Raw genomic sequence first — 18,497 nt, 5'->3', positions numbered from 1 at the left:
TATGTTGCATTTTGATCTCGAATGAGATGAATTTCAATTAAGTACAGAAGGATTTTTTACACAAAGGGCTGTGGGGGTCTGGAACAAGCTACCCAGTCATGTTTTTGGAGCTTCTTTCAAGAAGGAGCTGATCCTCAGATCAACACCACGCTCTCATTTACAAACCTCCTTCCTTTCAACTGAATACATCCGCACCACAAGGACTATTAGATGAAATTTTGAATAATTTCCTCAATATTGGAGAAGAAGGAAAAGACAAAAACAGGAATACAATGAAACCTAAAATTTAATTATCATTATTGTTACATTATTGTGTCTGGCAGTGCACATGCCACATCCATGAATGACTTTTGCAAAAGAAAAAGGCACAGGCTGTCATCTCTTTACACTCTGAGCCAGTTCCAGGCTGCAGGAAATTAAGACACTTCCAAGTGTCAAATTCTAATAAGCAGTGGCTCATTCATGCAGTTTCACTACCTTCAGCCCTTGTGTGTGAGAGTGCTCTCCGTGCGCATTAGTGAGCATTGCATTCATTACACCAAAGAAAATCGTGGGAAGAATTTCACCACAATGACCATGTTCAAGACCAACAGAATGTGCGGGACTTGGCACCAAAGGGCAGTGATACACTTACACTTCTTCATCGCAATGGCAAAATAATTTCTAAAGAGATCATTCATAGTATAAACTGAAAGATAACTTCATGATTTTGCTGCATCTTGATCAACATTACCATTTAAACATTATTACTTTGTATACTATTTACCATAGCAGAGACATGATATTATTTTTTCTGCTTCTTTAAGCCACATCAGGGCCACTTTCTATTGCCAGATTCTGTCTGTTTTAGACCAGGAATCATTTGCAACAGATGTTACAGGCATATAGTTAATTACTACAACAACTTAACACAATATCATGCTCCCCTCAAACAAAACCTTCAATCCCTTAAAAAGCAGCATCTTCACTTCAGAACACATCTTCACACAGACTTTTAATACTTGGAGGCAAGGAAGAAAAGAGCCTGGCCTGGTGGGGTGGTACTGAACCAAGGGGAACACAGTCCCGCCTGCAGCAGGGCAGTATACAGCCCAATACAGCCCAGACGGAGACTGGGGCAATCGGACTGTGTGGCATCCCTCTTCTAAGCGTGACTGTTCTTCTCTGTGCCATCAAGACCTTCTAAACCCCTCATCTCATCATCTACAAGGCCTGCTGACTCTCAGGAATCCATGGTTCCCCTTGGAAATTGTTTTTGTTGCTGTGAACGCTGTTTTCTCCGGGATCCTTTGGGGGTGAAAAGCACTCAAAAAATTCATGGAATTATTATTATATCCACGAAAATCAGCAAAGTCTGACAAATTCTGTGTGTTTGAAGCTGAAAGATTCAACTCATGCAGAGCATGGTGGATTTTCCTGTTCTATTAGCACCAACCTTTTAATTTTGCAGCAATTGCTTAGAAAGTATTCGCCATACAAGTTGGCTTAACTAAGACAGCTGGATAACAGACAGCTGCACAAGGGGTCTCCAGTCTTGGCCAAGGAAGCCCACACAACTGCTGGATTTCAATCCCCAGTCGAAGCCTGAACTGAGCTCAGCAAGCTGCTTGATCTGAATATTTGCAAGTTTTTTCCATTCAAATGTCTGGGATGCTACACGAAAGCATTCAACCAGCTGGAGTTAAACCTATTATTAAGTCAGCTGAGGGTCCGATTGTAACTGAGAGCTGGAAGCGTGTGGGTCCCCAGAGCCAGGATGGGAGCCCCTCAGCTAGAGACTCACTTGGGGTGACAGGAGTGTGCCTGGTTTCCATGACACACAGCAAGACGGGCATCAAACACGTGAGGCTGGCAAGATTCAATATCTCGTCCACCCAACGCCAACACCAGACCAGTGGGGACTGTTATCGCAGAACAGAGCAAACCCCAAAGAGCTGAGTACTAGCGAGCCATCGCCCTGCCTGTGCTAAAGTCAAGGTCCCGGTTCCCAGTCTTCAACTCCGAATTAATGTCACATGTGTTTCAAATAAACAAAATAGAAAATGTTTTCGTAAGACAACCGAAGCGCGGGAAGAGCTGGGCTCCCGGCGGTGGCGACTCTGCAGCTGAGGCGTCGCACGCCCGCGCAGTAGGGCGGCCCGGGGCTCTGGGCGCCGCGCGGCTGCTCTACTGGGCGTGAGCCTGCACCCACTGGCACAGCCGGCTGGAGTAGGCGGGAGGGCTGACCGTGGAGAAGGCCTGCCCGGGGTACCGCAGCCTCTTCCACAGGTGCTCCAGCCTCTTCCTGAAGCCGTAGACGGTGAAGATGTCGATGATGCCCACGAAGTAGCGCAGCTCGGGCCCGTCTATGACGTGGAGGGGGTTTCTGAAGTTGGGCAGCAGGCGGCGGTTCTGGGCCTGGAGCTCCCGCAGTCCGGGGCCGGGGGCGCCGGCGGCGCCGTCGAACGCCCGCAGGGGGATGTCGGGGCTGTCGCGGTGCACCTCCCTGACCTGACAGCGGTCCGTGCCGCACTCCAGCTCCGAAACCAGCAGCGTCGCGTCCTCCTCCACCGCGCCCGGCACCGAGGGGGCCCCCGAGTGAGAGGGGCTGGTGCCCGGGTTCACCGACCTGCGGCGGGGAGGGGAAGCATACAGCAGCCACCCATCATCATCATCATCATCAATCTGACGATATTTGTGCTCCTGGTATGCTGATGTGATTTTGGTGCAAAAGATGATTATTATTATTTCCATTAATATTTGATTATTCTTGAAACCATCTAGACAAAGCGATGGAGTAATTAAAAAGGCTGAATAAATGCTAGGGTACATAATTAAATGCTCAGAATTTAAATCTGCACGTTGTGATAAAACCATATAAGACACTAAAGGCCTCATGAAGAATACTGTGTACATTTCTGGTCACCATGTTATAAAAAAAAAGATATTGAAGCTCTGGGAGAGAGAAGAGACTTAAAGGAATGTCCCACACTGACAGGCTGAAGGAACTGGGCAGTTGTTGTGTAACTTGTAGAAGCCTCTAGTGTTAGCAAGTGAGTTACAATGCAGTTAGTTTCTGTTTTAGAGCTTTGGGATGGATGTGACTTGCAGCCGGAGCACTACAAAGCTAGCCTTTTCTTTCTTACATGCCTGACAATCAGTCTTCTAAGGAAGGATGAAGACCACGACCTGAAAATCAAGAATTCATTTTTAAAAAAAGATTGTCAGGACTTGGCTTGCTCTAGCTTAAAGTGTAGAAATTTAGTGTCAAATGTTAGCAGTACAGGTGAATTCTGTGCATTAGTGGTCATCAATCCAGACTGAAACATTCTCCCTGAGTCTGCATTTAACCATTAATAAATCCCTGTTCTGGAATGGGTCATACAGATATGGTTCAGCTAGTTTTTTTCTCTCTCTTCAAATAAAGGACAATGAATGCTTTTGTGAAGCGTGTCCCTTATTCTGCTTTGCCCACAATTCTAAACAAGGGTTTGCTTGTTCTCTCCTAGAACATGTGTGTGAAATGATAACCCCTGGTTTGTCAAAGGCTGGTCTTGAATGCAGTTTAAAAGGTGTTGGCACATTAGATCCTGCCTCATTTACCAATATTTTAAAACATTCAGCTATTTAGCTCTGTGCCACTCAGATTCTTGGTGCTTGGAATGATGGAACAGTGGAAGTTTGCTGCAACATGGTGAAATCCCTATTATTGCACAGCTGTCTGATTTTGCTTCCAACATGTTTCAGCGGGAAACGCAGTGAGGGGTACCACAGGTGGGGAAGGGGGTGGTTCAAATGTTTCATCGGTTTGCTCTCGTTTGCAAACTTTTTTAAAAAAAAATCAAAGAAAATCTGGTTCACAAAAATAAATGTGAAGTCTGTGAACCAGACGTCTGAATCCTGCACACGTAAACGACACCTGACTGCAGTTTGAGAACGGAATCAGAGTGATAAATACAGAAATAACACCTGATCAAATTTACAGCTTGTCTGCACGCAGTAATCCTAATCCCTTCTCCCGGATACGATCTCTTCTCGCCCTTTTCCAGCTTTGTTTAAGCTGAACACTCATTTACTCTATTTAATGTACATGTAGACTGTTTCCATTAACCCACAGATCTTGCTAGGTTTAAGTTAACCTAATCAATTTCAGAGGCTAAATAGACACTTCATTAATCAGATGACTAGTCCAATTAAGTCTCAGAGAGCTATAGATGAGAACTCAGAGCCACAGCCATGTGATATTTCTGCGGCATGCACGCAGAATTCTTCCAGGATTTGAGGCCACTGTGTCCGGCCTTGGCCAGGGAGTTGAACGTACTTCTTGGTGCGCATGATGAGGTTGGCGAAGGAGAGGCTCTGGCCCTTCTCGTCCTTGTGCAGGGGCTGATGGGCCAGCAGCAGGCTGTAGTCGAGCACGTTGAGCTGCTGCAGGAAGGCCGTGTCAATCTCCACCTGCCTCACCAGCCAGGAGCGCTGCTGGCCTGCCAGGACACAACGGGACGCAGAGTGGGTGCCCAGGACCGGTGCCACTGCAGTACAGGCTCACTGGCCAAAATATTAGGAACCGCCTGCCAAACGAACAGACCTCCTCGTGGACATCCACTTCTCCCCTGGCTGGAACAAACCACCCAGTCCTCCAGAAAACAGGTGGAATCCCACACACCCCCACCTCACCCTTCCATCCATTTCCTAACTGTTTATCCAGCACAGCGTCACAGGGGAGCCTGTCCCAGCAAGCAACAGGCGCACGGCAGGGTACACCCTGGATGGGACACCAGTCCATCGCAGGGCAGACAGACACAAACACAGACGCACACACTCACTTATCACATCTCCATCTGATATCTGGAAATGTACCCGAACACGCAAGAACATTAAACTGGGTGCAGTCTGAGACCCTTTAACATAATATGCAACAGCAACAACATTCCTGTTTACCACCATGTAGTGCCAAGTCACAGCATGCTTTAAAGCAAATTAAAAAGTGAATTCTGATGGCCGAAGAAGTGCCTGGTACAGAAATGGCTGTTGGCATTTAGATCAGCTTTTGCATCTCTTCCATTAGAAGAGACACATTAGATTAAATCTGATGTATTCAATGAGGTGCTATTTAATAACGTCACAGTTTTACTTAAATGGTTGCTTTTTTTAGAAAATAAATTAATCAACAATTATAACTAATCAACAATAATTCATTACTACAGCAGAGAGCTCAACAACAAGAGGGCCACCCAGGTGCTGGAAAGGGTAACAAAACAACCAGGGCTTGGACAAACTTCATGCTCTTTGTTGTACAGTGTGGTATAATCTCTTACCCAGATTGATGTTTTTCCCTTCAAAGTTCAGGTCCTTCAGAACCACAATGATCTGGCTGCCTTCGGGTGCTGGGTCTGTCCACCGACTCACCTGGCAGCCTTTTATATCGTACCTGGGAGGAGACAGTCAGCATGCACACCATGACAGCAACACATTACAGCATCTGCACCTCGCTATGCATGTTGTAATATGACCTTATCCAGCATTACTGGGGGCCGATGCATTGCACTAGCTAATTCAACTCCTCTGGGAATTGAGGCTGGGGGTGGCCAGGTCCGCAGTGACCCCTGTGATTTCTTGTGAGCCTGCAGGGAGAGCTGCACAGGTCCTGAGCAGGTGGCAGAAAAAGAAACATCTACACCCCCTCTGAAGCACCCAATTCCACTGCAGGATGCTACAAGGACCTAGGATATGTTCATGTTGTGGTAAGTGCCTTACCGTGCCTCTATTCTCTCATCAGGGTAAAACACGCTCTGCATCACAATGAAGTATTTCTGAAAACAGCAACACATATCCAATAAACACAAGCTCAGTCAACTATCTCTCACACTTCATGTGTGGTTTACATTGAAGAAGAAATGTTTTTAAACATTACCTTGCTCTGATGAGGGATTTTGATTCTATGGACCCCTAGGTAAAAAAACGCATTCATATCATTTTAAGCCCAGGACAAAAAGGCAAGAGAGAGATACTCCACACCAGACAGCACACACAGAGCTCTGTGCTATTGAAAATGAAACACAAACACTGCAGTCTCAATGCTAACAGCCACTTTTAACTTTTTTGGATATTGCACATGACCTACGATCTCATTCAGCTTCCGGATCCTGACACTAAGAAACTCTGAAGCACAGAGGTGGTTCTCATCATAACATGCACAGCCTTGACGGAAAAAGTCAATTGTAAAAAATTACCAAAGGCCAAACAGAGCACATCTGTATCAAGAGGTTTGATCCTGTCCATCATGTAGGGCCCTAATGCTGTTATAAACAACCAAATTCTAATAGGGATCAGAAAAATGAGATAGCTCCACTGTTACGGGGGGTGCTAACTATAATATTTACAATGCTCCGCTTCAGTTCTTTCCTTTGAGCTCCGTCTGTTTTACTTTCACACCCGTCCACAGCCTGCAGCGAGCAGGAGACGCTCGGACCCACCCAGGAACTTCACCAGCAGCGAGTGAGGGTAATTTTCCAGGTGCTGCATGTAAATCTTCAGGTTGGACAGGAGGAACTTCGCTTCCCGCTTGTTCTGCGTTTTCAGGAAAAACTTCTTGTCGTTCCTGGAGAAGAAACAACAAAGCTTCACCACCTCAGGATGGCCCACATCGCATGGAAGAGCCATTACATGAAATCTGTTCTCTGTACCATAAATGAAAACCTAAAGATAAATTGAGCCAGTCTGACCTTCTTTTTCATCTTCTGCCTACCTTCTGTCTAGCATGATCTTGTGAAGGTGCTAGGAGCACAATCATATAGTTGTTTGAAGGCGATTCCCCAGGATACTAACAGGAAATGCCTGGAGCAATCACTGGTACAGCAAGACACTAGCAACCACATGACCCAGACAGACTGATGTGGGTGGGACAACTGCACTTCTGCAAAAGAAGCAGTCCAACTCTTTCAGACAGGTTAAAGCTTTAGAGTAATCAGGGGGTAGCCTTATACAATAAGTATAAGAAGCTCATCCTCCAGACGAGTCCACTTTCAACCACAAGCCTAGGGAAGTGAGCTCCATTTTTGCCGTTTTGAAGCTTCTCTGTTGCAATTTGAACTGCCTGATCTGATCTCTTTCTGATTTGCAGAGCTTTTAAACCGTCAGCCTTCCTGGTCCTCAGGATATACGCTACTCTCTACCGCTTGAAGTACCCCAGACCGGGTCAATGGAACCCCCCTGCTCACCCGCGCCATCGCAGACTGACACTGGGAAAGACAGCGGGGCTGTAGCCAGTGTGGGCGCAGAACTCACGTGAGGAAGAAATCAGCTTTGCTCTTGGAGTTGCTGATGAACTGCAGGTAGAAGCCTTCGGAGGAGAGGGAGCTCTGGTACTCCTTCTCTGACATCCCCAGCGAGCGGCGCAGACTGGCAAACACTGGCCCTGCGAACGTCTGCATCTTAAAGCCCTGAGGGCACAGGCACACAGTCAGCTGATTTGATATGCACACAAGATTGCACAGGGAGAAAGAGTGTATGTATAAATGCCTTCTTTTCTAGGGCAAAGCAACACTGATTTTTATGACTTTTCCTATGGTTTATTAAATTTCACATTAATATTTCATCTGTGTTAAGATTTAATGATTTTGTCCAAAGGCATCTCCTCACAAGGAGATATCACTCCCCTTTAAGAAAGGAACAGAAGCTTTTCCTTCTTATTCATTATGAATGACTGGTGAATTGCAAGCCCATACCATCAGCCCAGATAATTCCCACATGCACACAGTCAAGATCTGAAACTTCTCTTTTGCTTTCTCCCACTCCAGATGAAAGCAGGCCGTTACAATTATAAAATGCATTTGAATTTATTGAGAATCTCTAATACCAAAAATATATTGTTGTAGTTTAAAAAGGTAAAATAATATTGATGAATCCTTTACCATGTTTTTTTAATTAAAAATTCATTACCTAAAGCCTAAACAGTGCTAGAGATAAATATCAGCATCCTCTTTCTGAAATTGGTCTATTCACTAGAACCTTTGTTACCATCTAATAAGCCTAAAAGAGGTATCACTGATCAATAACCTAGAACTTCATTATAACTGTATTCAGTAATTTATGAATAAACTTGTTTCCAAAATAGACACAGTCATTACACTTTAAGGTTAGGAATAATGCTGTTCACCGAATGTACTAATACAACAATCACAAAAAGGACAGGATGTCACAAACTCAAGTAGTACAGTCAGAATACTCACCTTATGCACCTGAGTGACTTCTACTTTAAAATCATCTTCACTAAGTTCATCCTAAGGAAGGAACAGAAATAGGAAATTCTGTAGCAGACTTACATTGAAAAGACTGTACCCCCCCCCACACACACGCGCACACACACAGATTTAAAAAAAACAGCTGAATGGGAGAAGTGGCCACCTATGCTGACTCAGATAGTGGCCATACTGATCCTGCAGTTCGGCAACTTCATTGATTTGCAGCGAACTGGAAAGCTGTGGTCTAAAGAGGAGTGTTTTGTGCTTCGTGTGAGATATCCAGCAGAGCAGCAGCAGTGTGGCATACTGGCCAGGTTTCTAGCCTCCTAACTGCAAAGGCGTGGGTTCAAATCCCTGGTGAACCTCTGCTGTCACACCCCTGAGCACAGCGCTCCACTGGCCTTGCTCCAGGAACATACCCAGCTGTATGACTGGGAGGAAATTTAAGTCTGCTTATGTTGAAGAAGTCAGTGTTCCTTCACTAAAATACAAAATGAGTTATAAGTGTTCTCCTTGTTTTTATCATTCAAATAGAAAGTACTAAAATATTATTATTGATGGAGATGATAATAACGTGACAGCATTTTTAGATTGCTAAAATAATTTCAAGACATTATATTACAAAGTACCTTAAGCAGGGATACACAATTATCCCAGAGGACTTTTCCATAGAATAATACAATTTAAGTTTATACAGTATGGGTACTTGAACCAACTACTGTACAGATTCAAACCTCCAGGGTTTCAAATGACACTTCAAAGAGAACAATGTGCTGGGGTTAAAGATATCAGTACTCAGGCCTATCAGAATACTCAGCTGATTCATTTTTTATTCTCATGAATACAACTGCATTTTCCCCACGTAGCCTGGAAAGCCTTGAAAATAGTAAATCATAATACTCTTTGTTATCATTGAAACACATGAAATTGTCAGTCTGCAGTTATTTGACTGCATTGTGTTATTCTGTTTGGGCTAAAGATTAATTAGGGCACAATTACATATTCCAAAGGAATCAAGACAACCAAAAGAATGATAAAACAGTATATTAAATTTTGAATCTGACTGTCAAAGGAACTTGCAAAACTTCCTCAGTTCTCTCTTGTAGAAGATTCTTCTATATAAAACTCAATAAATAACAGAGAACCATCCCAAGAGTTTTTAACCCAGCCGTGTAGTTTAAAATGACGGTACCCTGGCTTCTTTCCAGAAATGACTGGATGAGATCCTCAGATCAATTAGCTGCTAACTACCAAACGAGCTGGATAGTCTCCCCGCGCTTGTAACTGTTTGAATATGTTTCTGTTTCCACACTCAGTATTATGATGGCGACTGGGTGAGGGCAGGGAATGGGACAGTGTGAGTCAGAAAGGCCACCAGGCTCTCTTTGACCCACACGCTGAGTCAGCCTGCTGCACCACAATAGGACTTAGCTGTTCAGAAGCACATGAGCGTGTATTATTCTCATGTGATCTCTCATTCATAACCAATCTGCCCTGTTGGATGCAGCAGATGTGATCACTTCCCAGTGAAAATTTCAGGACACACACAAGCTATATATATACACAGTAAACGCTGTCATACTACGGTATTTCTTCACACTTCACCTTTGGCATGCTATCTGTCCTGCCCCACAAGACGAGAGCCTGGAACATTAGTAACACCAAAAGCGTGTTACTTTCTGATGGAGCGGTGGCCCTGTGGCTCAGGATCTGCACCTGTGGCTGGAAGGTTGCTGGTTTGTATCCCGCAGAGGAATCCTACTCTGTTGGGCCCCTGAGCAAGGCCCTTAACCCCAACTGTTCCAGGGGTGCCGTATACATGGCTGACCCTGCGTTCTCACCCCCAGCTTCTCTCCCTGTCTGTGTGTCTCATGGATAACAAGTTGGGGAAAGCAAAAAGACAGATTCCTAATTCAAGAAACTGTATATGGCCAATAAAGTGATCTTATCTTTAAAAAGAGTCCATAGCAGCAGCCCTAGGGAATTTTCAATAAGAAAATCCAAACCCTCACTAATCAAATCTGCCAAGCTGAAAAACCAGCCATACCTCTTCTGGATAGAAAAAGGCTGAAAACCTAATTATTCTGTCACTCAAGAACCGCGGTGCTCTTCGTTTGCAGAGCTGATTAGCAGCTCTGTTCTATATGCCATTACATTCTCTCTCACAGCTCATTTCCCATCAGCTTTGAGAAGTGCAAAGAGCCTGCAGGAGTATCATTCTGAATAAAAGAACAAAGTGCATCTCATGTGAGCCTATCTTAATGATCATTCTGGACATCTAGCAGTAAACAGTATATGGTTAGAGATCACTTCAAACAGGACTCTGCAATTCATTCTGCAAAAGATTCGTTAAAACCCTGGTTCATTAAAATGAACAGAAAAGAAATGTAGTGAAACGGTCCTCTAAACAAAGCTGGTCAAAAACACACAGGAGGCATGTGACATAAAGACAGTCTGATCAGCTCTCATCACCAGGGGCTGCTTTGCATTCCTGCTGGACTCTCAGTGGCTTCTGTGAATAAATTATTTGTGTGACTGAACCACTATGCCCTCCCACTCAAGCAGAGAGCAGCTGGCAATCGAAGCACCTATGAGCCCTTCCATGGAAGACCAAGGGGACCACTAACTTAAAAGGGTTAAACGTTGATCATGCAGTCAACGAGTCTGGCTGGGTCACAAATAGGAGGGTTTATCACAGAAGGCTTTCTTTGCTACCCCAGAGGGGCAGGTTCTACTGTAAATTTGCACTTCTGCTGTATCATCAAGTCAGGACAAACAAGGAACTCACTTCTTAAGCTTTGCAAGCAGGGTCCTCTTGCTTGCCAGAGCCAGTTTGTACTCTTGTGTGTGAGTACATGAGCAACAGAGATTTCTCCCAGCTGAGATCTTCATGCACTGAGCTTTCAACGACGCTTCTGCATGAGGTTCAGCATTATTAATTCATAACTGATGGCTTTCAGTTTTATTCTGCATTTTTATTTCAGCAATAAATACTTAAGAGCTAATTTATCTGGCTGAAACTGTTATCCAAAAGCAACTTATAAAAATAACAAATACATTTTCTTTTAAGTGTTCTATATTTTACACATCTCAATAACAAAAAAAAGCTGTCACTTTACTGAGCTAGTTTTGCTGATATTAACTGACTAACTTTTTTAAAATAAAAATCAATCAAAAATAAACTTAAAAGACTACATTGAACTAAAAAAATTTGAAATGTCCCCTTTTTTCTTAGCAGTGAAGCTTTTCAAGTGCAGTGAGGCCAATTGACACAAAGGAGGAACACTGTACTTGTGTGAAATAATCCAGAAACAGTGACGGCCCCGTAGTTGGATGATTCAGTCATTGAACAGGCCTTGCTGACTGCACTCCAAGAAAGAAGGAGTAGTTAAAAAACTCTTCAGTAGTTTATCACAAACGGAAAGAGAAGGAATCCCAGCCTAGATTCCCAGGTTTGAAGGACAGGCCAAAAGTCTAAAGTGGATTCGAAGGCTAAATTGAAGAACTGTTAAAGATTCTTTCTCAGCCTGTGATGCAGGAAGAATGCTTGGTATTAAGTCCCGGAGAAGTCTACCTTTCTCAACTGGACAGAGCATCACAACATAAGCACGGCTATGAAGGTCATTCGGTATGATTTGGTCATTTAGTACTTAGCAAGAAAATATGCATTTTTTTTAGCATGGAGAGCAAAACTACAGCATAAAAACATTTGCATCTGTGTTGCTAACTTGCCCATCTGTGTGGAAAACAATTGTTGTAAAGCATAAACAGATTGCAAAAATAAAATAAATCTTGGAGACTACAACAAGTAAAAGATAGTAAACCTTAATCTGACTTAGCTGGGTGGGGGGCATGATGAAGATAGGTTTCAGGAAAGAACCCTAACAAGGTACACCATTCTGTCAGGGGAGCAGTTAAGAAGGTTTTCCTCGTGTTTTCTCTGACAGATCTAGCCTCCTGCAGGTGGACTGGATGCCCTTCCTTCTGAGCAAGGTGTTTATCCCTCCAGCAGGGAGACGGGCCTAAGACTTCAGATAACAATAGCATTTGTTTGGCCTCACGTGGTCTCTGGGGGTGCTCCGAGTGCTGGTTTCCATGCTCGGAGCCCAGAAGCCCTGCCTTATTAGCATGCTACACAATGCAAACATCTCATCTCCAGCTGCACTATTACAGTCCGTCTCTGAAGGCCCTTGTATTGGAAACAGTTTCATACCTAAATGAATCACACAGGCGTAACACAGAGACTCTTTCTATACTGCTGTGCAATCAAACACTGATGAAAAGTACGCAGATTTACCTTGCAACGATCTTACAGTTCAACAGTTGCACCTTTTCATGAAAACAACTGACACACGCTCTAGGGGATGAGATTATCTCGGCTCAAAATGCAACAGTAGTCGGTTCATAGTCAGTCATAACAAAAAAAAAACAAATGCATGCAGGGAGCTGACCACATTCTGATCATGAGGAAGATGATTCCCTTCAAGCTGCAGTCTCGAAAAAATCAGCTGCTTGCGAACGATGGGAAAACACGGACCGAACAAACCTCTCCTGCTTGTAACCTTTCTAATGGTCCTAAGGATGACGGAGATAAAGGAGTGAGACCCTACCAAGCCACCATCCTGTCCTTCGGACCCTGCAGCTCCGTGTGCCGAGGTGCTGCAGCCGGTCAGATCAGGACACTGGTCCCATTCTCCCGGTCGTGGGAGAGGCCTTACCGAAGTTTGAGAAAGTCAAGGGTTTGTCACAGGACTGCACAGCACAGCAAGCGCATGGCGAGGGCTGGTTCGCTGCAGAGGGGCATGCCCAGAAGGGTGATCAATGAGTGGTCTCTCACCAGGGGCGGGTTGTCGATGGTGTTCTGCACGGCAGCAGACAGGCCCTCCTTCATCATGCAGGTGAGGGCGTAGAACTCGTGCTCCTGGTCGATCTCGAACAGCCCCAGGAGCTTCCACTGCTGCCGCAGACGCCAGAGCAGCCTCCTCCTCACCGTGCGCGAGCGGCGCGGCGCCTCCATCTGATCCAGACACACACACACACACACGCGTGCGTTACTGCAGGGGGAGGCCAGCACCGGGCCTGCACTCACACTCCAGCTCAGGGCTCCTGGACGATGTGTGCTATTTGCAGAAGACCGGCCTATTCAAACAACCCTCTTGTGAAAGTACTGCAGGAACTGAAAATCGGCACACGTCCCTAATGGACCACTGGGAAGATATTTACACTGTTCATTTACACCGGACAGTTGTATACTGATGCGCACAGCGTGCTTCTGTCCTTCCATTCACTTTCTAACGGCTGAATTTCGCCGATCCCTCCCCAGCAGAGGCTATGCTGCTGTTTCCGTTGGAGGGGAAAGTTAGTGTTTACTCCACCACTTACTTATCTCAAATCTCACTCAGAAATCTTCACCTCCGAGTCCTAGGTATGAACCTTAAATTAAACACACCATCCCCCTGTCCATTTGCACCAGCCACTGCCAGCAGGTGCCAACGCACAGACTTTTATTCAGACGGCTCTGCAAGAGGCAATTAAAAGGAAAACCTGGGAGTTCCGGCACAGCGCAGGGAACTTAGAACAGCTAGTGGGAGGAACAGCTTCTGTCCGTGTCTCGGAATAACCCAACAGAAGATCTTCAGGGAACGCTGAACTCTGAGTTGTCTCTGGCTGCCTAGTTAGATAGCTTTTTCCTGCATTTGTAGGGTACAGAAGAAGAGGGGTACTTTATTTGCTGGAGGGAAGAGATAAAAAGTAGTAGTTTTTGGCTGCCCTATCTTTTCAGTCCATCGCCCCTCTGTGAAATGTACTCGGGTGCCAGGGGGCACCATCCCATTTACACGGTTTGTGACACGTGTCCCTGGCCTCCATCAGAGTCTCCACTAGGGCATCGTACTGTCTATAAACAGGGCTGGAACATCCAAAGCAGCGAGAGAAAGCTTGTCTTTTTGCCGCTTTTCTGAATGCAACAACCGCAGGTTGAATGAACAGCTGTTGACTTCTTAAAACAAGTAATAGAGCGCAGGCAGGGAAACCAGCACGTCCTGCCGTTACCAGTTATAGAAGCAGCGAGTCTGCATCAACCAGCCTCGGGCTTAATTGTCCATTTTAACAGCTCAATAAGTTTTGCTTTTGTTTTGTTTTTGTTTCCTTGCCAATCTGGTGGCTTTACAAGTTTCCAATCCAGCCATTTAGAAACTGGACTGCTTGCGCTTTAAACCGCAGCAATGTGCAGCCAGTCCCGGGCTCCACCTCCCCCCGCTGCCGAACAAGCCCTGGCCGGAGCGGTGCACGAACACCGGGCGGCACGGCTCTGACCGGACTCTGCGAGTCGAAAAGCCGTGTCCGTGGCTGGGGGCTGCCGCCAGCGCGCTCTGCACACACTGGGAGTCCCGGACATGTCCACTGAATGGTACAGTACTGGACATCCCACCCCACTGGACAGCGAACCTCATCATGTTGCCCGTTATCACCCAGCCTGCCCGGACGCTTCCTGAACGCGCTCCACGCCTGATCGGTACTGAGCACAGCCTCGACACAGATGTCAGATTCTCTACTTAGCGAATACACTTTACTGACAGACGTGAATGCAACGTATGTTTTACATTTTTATTTGCGCACATGAAACGCTGTTTTCCGAAAGAACACCGAAAACCAGCACCTATTAAAGTAAGCATTAAAAAGCTGTCCGGCAAAGAACGATTAAAAACCCATTACGCGATGGAGGAAATGTACAGTAAATATGAAACTGGAAACGTACCGAAAGAGTAAAACAATTGGAATATTAATTGTGAAATACACGTTAGATGTCATAAATTCAATTTTTTAAAATGACAGATCCCGGCAAGAGTTGACAGGCGCGCACATACCTCACTTTGGCTAGTCATTCAAGCGCAGGTGAGTCCCAGCTCGCTGCCCACGCTCAGACGGCATCGCCAAGTGTCAGTCACAGGGCACGGTGGGATTCTGCCCAGCCCACATCAGCTCATCTAAAGCCACTGCCGAGCGATATCGCCTGCGCTGCTGTCTTCGCCACCACAGCGCGTCAGCGCGGCTCCGCGCCGGCTGAGTCAAAGCTCTCCAGACAAACACCGGGCGCCGAGCGGGCGCGTCCACTGCACGGGAGAGCAGAGACAAGCCCCGGTTTGTGACACGGAGCGCTACGGCTGGTTTCCGAGGCACATCGGCGCGAATTGTTGTCGTGAAATAGTGAGAGCTCTGCTTTAGACAAGGGAACTGTGGCGGGCGCAGCCGCGGCAGTTCGGGAAGAGCGCTGCTGAACTCGCAGGCGTGACCCAGCCGCGCTACTGTGTTATTGACAGCACTGCGGATAAAGAGGTGTTGCTTTGCGTTAGCTTCGGGAGCACGGATCTCGTGAGAGAGAGAGCAAATAATGTGGGCATCGATACTAACAGGTTCTTCTTCATGCACCTTGCGAACAGGACTTGGGCTGAAGCCATATAGCTTCATTGGAAAATACACACCAAGCATTTTGACAATGACGGCTTTTGGCCGTTGCATTTTGTAGCATACATTAGTACCGTATGGGACGAAAGACCACTTGAAAACGTACAGTAATAGACTTTAAACACGAGTACATGAAAGAACATTAAAGTTTTTTTTTTCCCCCCATATGTGGGAAAACGCGATTTCAGCCCCGTGTTTGAGTTTGAAAACCAATATTCGTTGCAGCGTTGTAACGGCGTCAGCAGCCGTCCAAAACCTTAGGATCGCCCGCATTGCACACGTGAAACACGCCCGAAGGCAGGAGAGGGCTGACAGCAAGCCGGGTATGTTATGGGCAGTAAAGAAAGATTTATCTTGATCGACTCTGGGCTCACTACTACCAACTTCACAGACCCCGAACACCGCTGATCGTGCACTGATTAACGTGATTTCAGAGACTTTAGTTTAAGTCTTCGTACATATTCTTCGTCATTAACCTTTAACTGACATTAGATCAGAAATACTGTTTATACATGCTGTTTAAGATATACGGTGATGAAGTCCTTGTTAATTGGCTTGTCGATATGCGTGTAGCCTCCACACCAATTAAACATTGATACACAGAATGCAAACAAATGTACCCACCCTGTGGTTGCACAGACCCTAATTATCCACTAATATTGGAGTGACTAACGTTAGTTTAGGAGGGACGGTCCGACAACGCCGCGACTCACCAGGATATGCAAACTTGAGAACATACGGTGCTCTAGCGCGGTGCCTTATCTGCGTCGGCGAAACTGCCGGAGTACGGAGCCGGCTCGTCTTCACGTATTGACATCCTATCTGCTTCAACGATAAACTTCGGATTAAATACGGAAAGGTAGTTAGAAACAGAGTTGCCCTGACGATATGCAAAACTCCATTAAAATAGGCAAAATTAAGATAAGAAATTCGTGCCGATACATTGCATCTTAAATGGCTGTATTCACCCGCGTTTATCCTCAATCTTTGCAATATTTTTTAGTATTAAAAACTTGGATGAAAGTGACATACACTACTTACAGTATTAAAACTATAAACTACGTCTGCAGTATACCTTTAATACTTTACATTTCAGGAAAAATACATTCCGGAAATAATGATTATATTCAGTGCTTAAATGTAACTATATAAAGCGAGGTGCTTTTAATTATTATTAAAACATGGTCAGGCATCTCTGCATCAACTGTTCAGTAGCCCCTTATAATACTTATCACCATCATTCTTACAGGAGACTTGTCTCGCAGTTTCGAGAAGAAATTTCTAAGACTTTCCCCGCTGTTGCGGAGTTCGCGATGGGCCGATCATCTCGCACACATCCTATGCATTTTCAGGCTAAAGCGACTAATTTGGTAGCAGAGTGAAGCCGATGACATCCCTACTATTCAGCACTGACGGAATTTAAGATGAATCGCAGCCCGGACGCACACCAGGTGTGTTAACAAGTTTAGAAAGTGCGACAGTCTAAAGTCACGATCGTGTTAGCCAAGGTGGGCCTGCAGTTTATGTAAACCATATGGAAATAACCGCTATAATAAAAAAGGCATGCTCGTTGTAATCCTGAAGTTTTTTGCACCAGTTGTTCAAGGTATCAGTCGTTAATACATACTCGCATTTCCCGAAAGTGGGTTAACAAAACTGCAAAAAAAAATGGATTTGCAACAGAACAAACTTTTTTTTTTCGGTCATGTGTGTCTTGTTAACGCAGGGGCGCAGTTGCTGGGTTACAGCCGAGCCGAGCTTCCTGGGCGAGCGTGACCCCCCGACCCCCTGCGGCACTGGAGAGGAGAGCCAATTGAGCGACAACCTTGCGCATTCCCGGAGCAGGAAAGTCAAACCTATTAACAATACGTTTTCAATACTCTTGAACGCAGGGGCGTTGCCAGGAATTGCCAGCATAGGGGGACCCCTCCAATTTACAATTTACACTCCTCGAGCGGTATAATCAAACAGCATAATTAGCGGAACCTTATATATATATATGGTTCAGGTGGGGAGCTGCGTCAGCATGCGTAGGCTGCAAAGGAACAAGTAATAGGTTTATTCCATGCTGAAAAAAAGTACCTGAAGAAGGCTTCACGGCCGAAACGTTGTGTTCTCTTTCTTCTTTTTTTCAGCATGGAATAAACCTATTACTTGTTCATTATATATATATACTCTATTATATATTACCCAGGCTGCCGAACGCTACTGTACTGCACTCTCTAGTGAGGTTTTGGCCTTCTACAGAAGTCCCAGGCGTCGGGCATATGGCGATAATCTCGTCACTGTCTAGAGAGTCGGCGAATTCCCGTTCAAATGACAGCTCGTTTGCAAAGGTCTCTCATATGAGGACTTTCTCTTTAGCTGAAGAAAAGCTGCAAGAGCTCATTTTCACGTGTTGCTTTTAACAGTTCTAAGTATTTCGTATGCCTGCTTTAACATTGTTCAGAAGTTTAACGAGTTACTCTGAAGTTAATATTTTATTGCAAAACACAAGATTCAACCACGAGAGCCCATATTAACATTTTAATCTTACAGAAAATATCACAGCGCCCTAGAACCACCGTGCTTTTGGGATTGCGTGCTCTGGAGCTGCAAAAGGAAGATGCGAGTTTAATTTTGATGCGTATAACAGTCTCTCACTCGGTGATCACCTCCATTCAAGGTTTTACAGACTGGAACTCGGAGACAACAGTGGGTACACTGCACCACCAGAAGCTCACCAGCAGCCACGATAATGCTGTTTCCATTGGAGAGGAAAGATGGTGTTAAAACCACCAATCACTTATCTAAAAAATATGCATCTCAGAG

At 45.3% G+C, this 18,497-nt stretch overlaps 1 protein-coding gene across 2 annotated transcripts; it reads right to left on the bottom strand.

Moving 5' to 3' along the window:
• Positions 1–268: 268 nt before the first annotated feature.
• On the bottom strand, positions 269–16,536 carry pip5kl1 (phosphatidylinositol-4-phosphate 5-kinase-like 1). Of its 2 annotated transcripts, XM_088615018.1 has the most exons (11): positions 16,400–16,536; positions 15,089–15,334; positions 13,060–13,239; positions 8,211–8,261; positions 7,267–7,421; positions 6,456–6,580; positions 5,894–5,928; positions 5,737–5,792; positions 5,298–5,410; positions 4,301–4,463; positions 269–2,608 (listed from the first exon to the last, which is right to left on the bottom strand). In XM_088615018.1, exons 2-11 carry the CDS (start codon positions 15,104–15,106, stop codon positions 2,167–2,169), a joined length of 1,338 nt encoding a protein of 445 aa, XP_088471144.1. In that variant the 5' UTR covers positions 15,107–15,334; positions 16,400–16,536; the 3' UTR covers positions 269–2,166. The 2 variants fall into 2 exon arrangements, with proteins under 2 accessions (XP_088471144.1, XP_088471145.1); XM_088615019.1 differs by lacking the exons at positions 13,060–13,239; positions 16,400–16,536 and having other exon boundaries at positions 15,089–15,789.
• Between the last annotated feature and the right edge of the window lie 1,961 nt (positions 16,537–18,497).

The sequence above is a fragment of the Lepisosteus platostomus genome, chromosome 21 (assembly GCF_059453375.1).
Source record: "Lepisosteus platostomus isolate fLepPlt1 chromosome 21, fLepPlt1.hap1, whole genome shotgun sequence".
Lineage (NCBI taxonomy): Eukaryota > Metazoa > Chordata > Actinopteri > Semionotiformes > Lepisosteidae > Lepisosteus > Lepisosteus platostomus.
Note: the sequence above shows the minus strand (reverse complement) of the source record. Positions and strands in the feature narration are given on the sequence as shown.

Bases quoted from the DNA above. Each gene is read 5' to 3' on its own strand.
- pip5kl1 (XM_088615018.1), bottom strand. The intron at 7,422-8,210 runs GTGAGTATTCTG...CTGTGCCCTCAG, and splicing joins AAGTCACTCAGGTGCATAAG to GGCTTTAAGATGCAGACGTT. The intron at 2,609-4,300 runs GTACGTTCAACT...TCCCCGCCGCAG, and splicing joins CTCATCATGCGCACCAAGAA to GTCGGTGAACCCGGGCACCA.